Raw genomic sequence first — 10,658 nt, 5'->3', positions numbered from 1 at the left:
CTGGCTGCGATCAATCGAGATAAATCTAGTCGCGTCTTGCGTCGCAAACAAAGCGATAAGGTGGTGTCGCGGCAGATTTGAAAAACGAATAAACACTGCAAATATTCGCGGCATTACTCCCCTCTCAAAGAAGCATCGACCCGATGCATTAAAACAAATAATGCGACTAGTAAGGGAAAAAAACGGATCTTGCGAAAATAGACCATGGAAATGCAGCGGCCTTTAGCGCGCATAATACGGCTTCAGACGGACTACATGGACAACTTCTGGTCGTACGCGGCGTCGCTGGGATGCAGTCATTGCGTCAGGGATGACTTCATAATCCAGTTCACCCAGCCGACGAAGAACCTTGTACGGGCCGAAATAGCGGCGCAAAAGCTTTTCACTCAATCCACGGCGGCGAATGGGTGTCCACACCCAGACTTGGTCTCCTGGCTTGTATTCCGCGTTGCGTCTTCGTAGGTTGTAGCGTCTGGCGTCGGACCGCTGCTGATCTTTGATCCGTAATCGGGCAAGCCTTCGAGCGTCTTCTGCGCGTTGAAGGTAGGCGGCAACGTCGACGTTCTCTTCTTCTGTAACGTTGGGCAGCATGGCGTCTAGCGTGGTCGTGGCATCCCTGCCATGGACGAGCCTAAAAGGCGTCATCTGGGTGGTCTCCTGCACTGCGGTGTTGTAGGCGAAGACGACGTAAGGCAGGATGACATCCCAGGTTTTATGTTCGGCATCGTCATACATAGCGAGCATATCGGCGATGGTTTTGTTCAGGCGCTCGGTCAGTCCGTTGGTCTGCGGATGGTATGCAGTTGTCCTCCGGTGGCTGGTTCGGCTGTAGCGCAGGATGGCTTGCGTGAGTTCCGCCGTAAATGCTGTTCCTCTGTCCGTGATGAGCACATCGGGGGCGCCGTGTCGAAGAAGAATGCACTCCACGAAAAATTTGGCCACTTCTGCTGCTGTTCCGTTCGGTAGGGCTTTCGCCTCGGCGTAGCGGGTCAGGTAGTCGGTCGCTATGATGATCCACTTATTTCCAGATGTTGACGTTGGAAAAGGGCCAAGCAAGTCCATGCCAATCTGCTGAAAGGGTCTTGAGGGAGGTTCAATGGGGTTCAGAAATCCTGCTGGTCGTGTGGGAGGAGTCTTTCGTCGCTGACAATCTCGGCATGTTTTCACATAGTGTGCGACATCGGCAGACAGTCGGGGCCAGTAATACTTGTCTTGAATGCGGCGGAGGGTGCGAGTAAACCCGAGATGTCCAGCTGTCGGCTCGTCGTGTGAAGCCTGTAGAACTTCTTCGCGGAGACAAGTAGGTACAACAAGGAGGTAGGCTGTTTTGTTCGCTGTAAAGTTCTTCTTCACAAGGACCTCATTCTGCACACAGAAAGAAGACAGTCCTCGCTTGAATGAAGCGGGGGGTGAAGAAACCTTGCCTTCCAGGTACTCGATGAGGCCTTTTAGGTTGGGGTCCGAGCGTTGCTGCTGAGCAAAAGAGCTTGCGCTGATGGGTCCCAGGAAGGCGTCCTCATCGTCGTCCAGCGGCGGTGCATCTACAGGGGCTCGTGAGAGGCAATCGGCGTCAGTGTGCTTGCGTCCGGACTTGTAAACGACGGTGACGTCAAACTCCTGGAGACGCAGACTCCATCGAGCGAGTCGGCCAGAGGGATCCTTCAAATTGGCAAGCCAGCAGAGCGCGTGGTGGTCGCTGACCACCTTGAACGGCCGTCCGTAGAGGTAGGGGCGGAATTTCGACGTAGCCCAGATGATGGCAAGGCACTCCTTCTCAGTGGTCGAATAGTTAGCCTCGGCCTTGGAAAGGGAACGGCTAGCGTATGCGATGACCTTCTCCAGCCCGTCACTTTTTTGAACGAGAACGGCGCCTAGTCCCACGCTGCTTGCGTCGGTATGAACTTCAGTATCGGCGTTTTCATCAAAATGCGCAAGGATCGGTGGGGACTGTAAACAACGCTGAAGTTCCTTGAAGGCTTCTGCTTGCGGCGCTTCCCATTTAAACGGCACGTCTGCCTTCGTCAGTTGGGTCAGGGGCTCGGCGATGCGCGAAAAGTTTTTCACAAATCGTCGGTAATATGCGCATAGTCCGAGAAATCTGCGCACTGCTTTCTTATCGGCCGGCGGTTGAAACTGTTCAATAGCGGCTGTTTTCTGCGGGTCTGGGCGTACTCCTTCCTTGCTAACGATGTGGCCTAGAAACAGCAGCTCTTCGTAGGCAAAGTGGCATTTCTCTGACTTCAAGGTTAGGCCAGACGACTTGATTGCGTCTAGTACTGTTCGAAGTCTTTCGAGGTGCTCTTCAAAGTTCGAGGCGAAGACAACGACGTCATCTAAATATACAAGACAAATCTGCCACTTCAGGCCTGCCAGCACTGTATCCATTACTCGCTGAAACGTCGCTGGTGCGGAACAGAGACCAAATGGCATCACCTTGAACTCAAACAGCCCATCCGGAGTTATGAATGCTGTCTTCTCGCGATCTCTTTCGTCGACCTCAATTTGCCAGTAGCCGCTCTTGAGGTCCATCGATGAGAAATATTTGGCGTTGCAGAGGCGGTCCAGTGTGTCGTCGATGCGGGGGAGGGGGTAGACGTCCTTCTTTGTTATGTTGTTCAAGCGGCGGTAATCCACGCAGAATCGAAGTGCGCCGTCTTTCTTTCTCACTAGAACAACCGGTGCCGCCCATGGGCTCTTTGAAGGCTGGATGACGTCGTCGCGAAGCATTTCTTCGACTTGGTCCCGGATGGCTTGTCGTTCTCGCGGAGACACACGGTAGGGGCTTTGACGGAGAGGTCGGACGTGTTGATCCGTTATAATGCGATGCTTGGCAATTGGCGTCTGTCGCACCTTCGGCGATGTCGAAAAGCACTCACTGTAGTTTTGAAGCAGATTGCGGATCTGGTCTTGTCTGTTCCGGTGCAGGGCTGGGTTGATGTCGAAAGTGGGCGAGTTCTCTTGGTCAGGCGGATCTTCTGCGGAGGGGTCGGAGAGGGCGAAGGAATCTCGTACGTCAGATATTTCGTCGTAGAAAGCAATCGTCGTTCCTCTGTTAATATGCCGGAATTCTTCGCTGAAGTTAGTAAGCAGTACTTCGGCCTGGCCATTGCGGAAATGTGCGATGCCTCTTGCGATGCTGATTCCTCGGTCTAGTAGCAACTGCATGTTCCCCTCGATGATGGCTTCAGTGTTTATGGCTTTCGTGGCGCCTACGGTCACGATAACGCTTGTACGGGGTGGGACGCTCACTTCTTCCTCCAGGACACTTAGGGCAACGTGATTTTCCCGAGTTTTCATCGAAGCGATGGCTTCGTCCGTCGAAAGCGTGATCAGCTTGGATCGCAGGTCGATGATCGCCTGATGCTCATTAAGGAAATCCATACCCAAGATCACTTCGCGGGAGCATTGCGGTAGCACAACAAAGGTCGCAGGATAGGTATGTCCTTTGACAGTCACTCGCGCTGTGCATTGTCCTGATGGCGTAATGAGGTGGCCCCCAGCGGTGCGAATTTGTGGGCCGTCCCAAGCCGTTGTGACTTTTCTGAGCTGCGCAGCGAATGTTCCATTCATCACCGAATAATCGGCTCCTGTGTCGACTAGAGCGGTAACTTTCCGGCCGTCGATAGTCACTTCTAGGTCGGAGGTCCTGGCTCTTGCATTGCATGTCGCTCTCGGCGTCGGGTCACGGCTTCGTCGCGTATGCGAGTCACGGGTTGGGCGTGTGGTCGAAGCTCCTCTGGGTGGCGGCGTCGATTTCAAGGTAGCTTGCGTCGTGGTCGAGGTTCTCATTGTGTGCGGCGTCGGTGCAGCGAGTGTCGGTTCTTCATGCGGCGTCGCGGGTGCAGCGTCTTCATGGGGCGTGGTCGGTGGAGGATCTTCGGCGTTTAGCTCGTGAGCAACCTCACCTCCAGAGGTTGCTGCCCTTAGTTTCCCCTACGGGGGCTGGGCGATCGTCCTCGTACCGCGGCTGCGTAGCTGCGGCGTGGCGACGCAAAGCGCGAGGTTGACGGCGATGGTGAGCGCGAAAAGCGGTTTGGCGTGTACTCTTCTCGACGCAGGTACTCGTCGATTTCGTGCGGACGTTGTCCGAAGCGTGGTCGTGGGGCGTTAACGGCAAATCCTCGAAGACCGATACGTCGGTACGGGCAGTGACGAAGAATATGGCCGGCCTCACCGCAATGGAAGCACAACGGCCGGTTGTCGGAAGTCCTCCAGGCGTCGCATTTCCTGGGGCTTGAGCGTCGGTCATAGGCTGGGCGGGCGGGGGCTGGGAGGCGGCGTTGTGGAACGATTGGCTCATCTCGGGGAGGACGTGGGGGATGTCGCTGGGGCTGAGCAGTCCTTACTGCAGCGGCGTAGGTCATGGCCTGGGGTTCTGTGGCCGTCGGGGTGCCAAGTGCCTGTTGGATTTCTTCCCGTACCACGTCCATCAGAGTCGATGCTTGTGGCTGTGGGGAGGATGGCAGTAATCGGCGTAGCTCCTCTCGGACGATTTCGCGGATAACGTCCCGCAAGCTGTCGCTGGTGGTGGCCGGCGTGTCCGAACGGATTGCATTGGCAGAGGAAGGGCGGTTGTACTGCCGAGCTCGGACGGCGAGGGTCTTCTCAATCGTGCAGGCTTCCTGCATGAATTCCTCGACCGTTTTTGGCGGCTGACGGACGAGGCTGCCAAAGAGTTGTTCTTTTACGCCGCGCATTAAGAACTGAACTTTCTTTTCCTCGGTCATCCCGGGATCGGCTCGGCGAAATAGGCGCTTCATCTCCTCGACGTAGCTGCGGACGGGCTCATTCGGAAGCTGGATCCTGGACTCGAGGAGTCGTTCGGCTCTTTCTTTCCTCACGACACTGGTAAATACCTTCAATAGTTCTCTCTTGAATAGCTCCTATGTCGTAAGGGACGACTCGTAGTTTTCGTACCACGTGCGTGCGGAGCCATCCAATGAGAAAAACACGTGTCCAATCTTTGCCGCATCATCCCACTTGTTGAATGACGCCACGCGCTCAAATTGATCCAACCATTCTTCAGGGTCTTCGCCTAGGGATCCATTGAAAGTTGGCGGCACCCGCGGCTGCTGCAGTATAATCGGTGTCGACATCTTCGGCGAGATTGCGGTGCTCGTAGCCGCGTCTTTTCGCTGTCTTGTGCGGTCCGGCAGTTTCCCGAACTCAGGCTCCTCTCCCTGGAGACGTCGGCTGGCTCGCTGAGCTGCTGGCTCGTCCTCGGGTGCGAAGCGCTCAGGGCTGGCTTCACGACTTGAAGGGGGCGTCCGGAACATGGAAGGCTACCCCGCACCTCCACCAGATGTCACGTAGTGGTGACGGCAGTCGAAGCAGCGATGAATACGGACGAAAGGATCTTCTAAAAGAACTGTTTATTGGGCTGACTTGCACCCAAAATGGACTGAATCACTCGGCGGCGGCGAAGCGACAAGCGTGCTCGGCGGTCGTCGAACAGAATGCCCGCCGCTGTCGGCCGTGCTCAATTTAAAGCTGATAGCGAACATTCGAGATAAAGGGCGCAAAGTTACTAGAACATTCCGGAACAACGTAGAATCAGCTTTGCCTGGCTGCGATCAATCGAGATAAATCTAGTCGCGTCTTGCGTCGCAAACAAAGCGATAAGGTGGTGTCGCGGCAGATTTGAAAAACGAATAAACACTGCAAATATTCGCGGCAATATTAGTGAAGTCTGTGAACGAAGCGTCCTGAAGCCCCGTGTACTTGCCTCGCTGGTGTTGCTGTGCCTTTGAAATCGGCGTTTCACGTAAAACTGTGCAAGTGTGGGGCAGGGCTACAGTGGGCACAGCGCAAGTGTGCTGGACAGCTACGGTGCGCAGTGCTGGTGCAGGTCCTGAGCGCCGCGTGACCTGTATGCAGGTGGTGCGCATGCTGTTCACCGTGGTGCTCCTGTTCACCGTCTGCTGGCTGCCGTACCACGCCTACTTCCTCTACGTGTTCCACCACCCGAGCGTGGTGCACTCCGACGACGTGCAGCACGTGTACCTGGCCATGTACTGGCTTGCCATGTCGCACGCCATGTACAACCCCATCGTCTACTACTTCATGAACCACAGGTGCTGCTGATGACTGCACTCAGTGCCGCCGATCGAGTGACATTCCATCGGGTTTTGCATGAAATAAATATTTAACGGCGCAAAAAAGACGAAACACGTAGGTACACGACAAGACGAACCGTTATGTTTCGTCTCTTTTTTTGCGCCGTTAAATACTTAAATATGAACCAAAACTATCCAGCCCAACAGCAAGTTTTCTGTATGAAAGCTACCTAAAAAACTTAGGATGCCCACTTTGTTGCTGCTACACGGATGACAGTGGTTACTGCGATAAAGCATGTACAGCCTTAACGTACAGCCGACGTCGAAAGCTTGTGGAACGCCACTTTGGCAGAAATTGCTTAATTTTTTACATCCAGCGCACATTGCTCGGAATTTAATGGTATGGTTTATGGGGTTTACCGTCCTAAAGCGACTCAGGCTATGAGGAACGCACTCTGGATTTAATGATGCACTCTGTTGACAACTTTAGCAGTCTAATGATGTACTGCCTAAGGTGACAAACTTAGGCAGCGCATATTTAATACGGTATTTATGCAAATATGAGCTTTTGTTCTTTCAGTGAGTTTTGGTTCTGAAAACTCTTCAGTGTGGGCGTACTCCTAAATCTGCTTACAACGCCGCCACTAAAACGCGGTCGCCGTGATCAGGTTAAAGCCTATTGAACTTCCGCTCAGATGACGAACGCCTTTGATGACCCGCAGGGGTGGGTGCTATTATAAATGCATTGCAGCTGAATGAATGTTGGCCAACTTGGCATCACCGCCGTGAAATATCTTTAAATGCGTCCATATACGTCAGCACGGGAACAGTACTTCCCAGTAACTGCCATTGACACTTGCTTTCCCCTCTCTGCCTGGCATGCGGCTGTTAGATTTTCTTTCGGGACACCGATGCCATGTTTCGGCGCAGAGACTGAACCGTATCCGAGAGATTTTCGACGTATGCCGTCAGCAAAATTATTCGTCTTGGCTGCAGCCGTCTTGTGACATTGACTGGAAGGAGCTACCTTTCTTGATTTTCGAGCACTTGGGCGCCTTTCGACAAGTTTCGCCTCTATTTTCTCGCCTGTTAGAGTGCTCTAACAACAAGTAGTTTTTTTTTTTATCGTAAAAGCGCAGTTTATAACTTCGTGCTTTTCAATAAATATGGCAGTTGACCTAGCACCTTTTTTTAGGTCGTTCTTTTTACCCCCGTTGATTTTCTGTTCTTTCCTTAATAATAATTAATTGCGAAAGACCGGAAACACCGATAAAACCTTCGGTAAAAGACATATCGACTGTCGCGCGAAATCCTCATTCGCAAAACAAAGCCCCACACACTGCGGTGGTTTTGTGGTTATAACGACAGAGCTGTATGATCCGGCTTCAGTCCCGGCCGCATTCGATGGAGGCCCGTGGGCTGTGCGATGTCAGCACACGTTAGAACCCCAGTGCTTGCGTTGTCTGTTTTTTCTTCGTCACTCGTCTCTTTGAGCTGTTCGTTTAGCTAAACTTAATTCGCAGTCCACCACTATGGCGTCTCCCATAGCCCACCTGTCACTTCGGGACGTTGAACCCTGCAGTCCACATTCCAAAAACGAAGCTGAAATACAAACTCGAAGCTCAATACCTTTCAGCAGTCGCTGCGATTCAATTTGCGGTGTTCACACCACCAGGAGCATGATGAATCGGAGTGACACCTAGTTATTTTGGTTAGCACTAACAAATGACTCCTCCCACCCGCTCTTTCCCTTGCAAAAGTTTATTTTGGTCAATAAGGTTTGTATATATACGACCCCTAGACAAATTCTGTACTGTTGTTTTCAGACAATACAAATCCAGTTGCCAGTATATGACAATCAATAGATTTGTGATCATACTTTCAGTATACTTTTGTCTGCAGACTGCAATAATAAATATGCGTAGGAAGGTAATAGTCTATAAGAAGTCCATGGAAAGTCGTCAGGCCATTTTATAAGGGCTGCTTCATGGATTCCACGCGTTCTGCAAACGCGTTGGAAGGAACACTCATTTTCATGCTGTTCACATGTCGATTCAATAGTCTTTCGGAATTACATCGCACGCCTACGTGAGCATAACCCAAGCCTGCTGAGGGAATGGCCCAGACGACGACGCCGGGGAACTTTTATTTCCCTAGGGTGTCGTTTACATGCATCTGCAAGCTTTAAGCTTCTGCCAACCATTTTCTGTTTCGTTACTCCGCAGAGCAAAATCTTTCTACCATAAGCTCATCTCACAATGCCTGCTTTATGAGGCGTTTCAAATAAGATTCACAAATCGGAAGTCTCCATGCCTCCAATGGGGGACTTCCATCCCTGTCGGCTCCCGAGCCACCTGCACCGTTTCTGCACTGGGTCTTGGAAAGCGCTCCTTTTTCATGTGCAATTCTAACCAAACTGCACTGGGCGTCACGATGTGGTTCGACGTCAGGTTGCTGTTTTCCACTGTCCCTGTGAATGCGGCAGTAGGATTGCGTGAGGCTGCTTCTCCTGTACGACAAGAGTCTGGGTGAGCGAATACTAGCCGTCGAGCCGGACCTTGTGAAGCGGCTGCAGTTCTGCCTGACGGGTACACACAGGTGCCCATACAAGTGTTCAGAACCAGGGAAAGGCGAGAAGTGCTTAATTTCTTAGCAGTCTAAGCATGAAGCCGCAAAATGAAGTGTGTGCTTTGTACTTCTTTGCACGACCTGCATAGTGCACCCCTGTATGTCTGGGAGCAGGCACTTCTTTATAGCCACGCAAAACAACCGCCAGTCAAGGTTTTACCTGCTGTCTCCTTTCATGCCTCAACCTTTAATAGCAGCGACTGTAATCTTCCACCTACGCGTATACGACAGCTGGGGTGATTGTTAAGCAGTGCTTGTACTTGACTTTTTGACTGTCTGTCTAGCGCACACATCTTTCGTGTGGAAGCAGCTGCCTAGCTCCTTCATGCCCGCAGACGTGTTCCCCTATATTTCGAAGTGACTTCCCTGCCCGGCGGAGCACCGTCTCACGCGCCCTTTTCCGCCCAGGTTCAAGCGGTACTTCCGCCAGTGCCTGTGCTGCTGCTGCGCACTGCTTCCGGACGCGCCGCCGCCGACGAGGAGCCTGTCCGCCACGGCGCGCTCCAGCCACAACCACCCGAGCAGCCTGCGTGGCCGCATAGCCCTGCGCGCCAAGCTGCGCCCGGAGACGGCTGGGCGCGTCGCTCAGAATGCTCTAGTGCACAGGACGATGCAGGTCGCCGAGGACAGCGCGTGACTCATCTGCCGCGGATGAGGCAACCGACGGCGGCCGTTCCCGACGACCCCAGGAGGGTCGGCTAATGTAGCGATTCTCAAGCCGATTCTATTCCACCCTTGATTTTCCCGCCCTTTCATCTCGGCTGAAGACCCGGCCGTCGCGCCAATTCAATGGCAAATGGCGGAAAATTGCAAAATAGAATCTATTGGGGAAAGAATCGTGTTTCAGGGTAGCTAATTTTTAAAAACACGGTTTTATAGGTAAAGATGACCTTTTTGCAGCACAGTAATGCCAGTTTTGGCAAGTCAGAAAACAGGCAATTAATGTTAACTAGTTAATTAAATTCTGATAGTTGACGTTTTACCTCGAAGCGATATAAGCGCCTTATTCCAAATCAGAGATTTGTATCCGGCCGTTGGTATTAGCCATATCAGTTTTTAAATTTCGAAAACGCCATCAGCCTCGCGGCCCTGGCTCAACCAATTTGGGCCTTTCTCGAGCCATTCGAAACCCGTGACGCACCTGACACGTGACGTTCTCTGCCCCGCCCGCGACGGAGCAGCGAAGTGGCGCGGAGCGGTGCTCACCGCCGCGCTTCCGGGGTCCAAGTCACCACCCAGCACGTGGACCTGCAGGGAGTGACGCGATTCGCTCGGCGCCCTCCGCCCAAATTGGAAGAACTGGGGATAAGCGCGTTTTCGAAATTCCAAAGACTGATATGGGTAATATTTATTTTAATGGTTAATGTAATTTTTAAACGGCATGCTAAAAATCTCTAATCGCAATCAGCACCGATCGATGATAGCTAAAAAGTTAACTGTCAGAAGTTAGTTAATCACAGAACTAGTTAACATTAATCTCCTCTTTCCTGGCGTCGGCCAACTGTGCCATTACTTTTCCGCAAAAAGCATCTCTTTATCTGAAAATACCTAGTTTTAAAAACTGGCGGCAGGCTTCTCTGAAACATCTCGTATTACACCGCCGGGTGCTGTCGCCTCACAAAGGCAAGAATAGGGCTCGCTGCGGATCAAGAAGGATGGATAGCTGGGCAAGTTAGTTTATTGCGGGTGGTGAAATAGGCCGAAAGACTAAAGTATAAAACAACACAGACTCGTCTGTGTTGTCTTCTACATTTGTCTTTCGTCTATTTCAAGCTGTACCACCCGCAATGAATCGTAGCGGCTCGTTGGAGGGATTTCATTTCTCGCGGGCGCTGCAGCTTGCGCAGAAATGCTCATGAAGGATCGAACGCTAGAATAGGAGCGGTGACACAAGGTCCGAAATACATTCGCTGCACTGCATCGCCCCGCTGTAGTCATTCTCACTGCAGTAATGGTCACCCTTTCAGTGTCCGC

At 52.3% G+C, this 10,658-nt stretch overlaps 1 protein-coding gene across 1 annotated transcript; it reads left to right on the top strand.

Moving 5' to 3' along the window:
• Window positions 1-5,871: 5,871 nt before the first annotated feature.
• LOC144123789 (tachykinin-like peptides receptor 86C) lies at window positions 5,872-9,321 on the top strand. The gene is made up of 2 exons (XM_077656541.1): window positions 5,872-6,074; window positions 9,093-9,321. The coding sequence occupies exons 1-2, from the start codon at window positions 5,872-5,874 to the stop codon at window positions 9,319-9,321; spliced, it is 432 nt and encodes a 143-aa protein (XP_077512667.1).
• The last annotated feature ends 1,337 nt before the right edge of the window (window positions 9,322-10,658 follow it).

Source organism: Amblyomma americanum, chromosome 3, assembly GCF_052857255.1.
Source record: "Amblyomma americanum isolate KBUSLIRL-KWMA chromosome 3, ASM5285725v1, whole genome shotgun sequence".
Lineage (NCBI taxonomy): Eukaryota > Metazoa > Arthropoda > Arachnida > Ixodida > Ixodidae > Amblyomma > Amblyomma americanum.
Note: the sequence above shows the minus strand (reverse complement) of the source record. Positions and strands in the feature narration are given on the sequence as shown.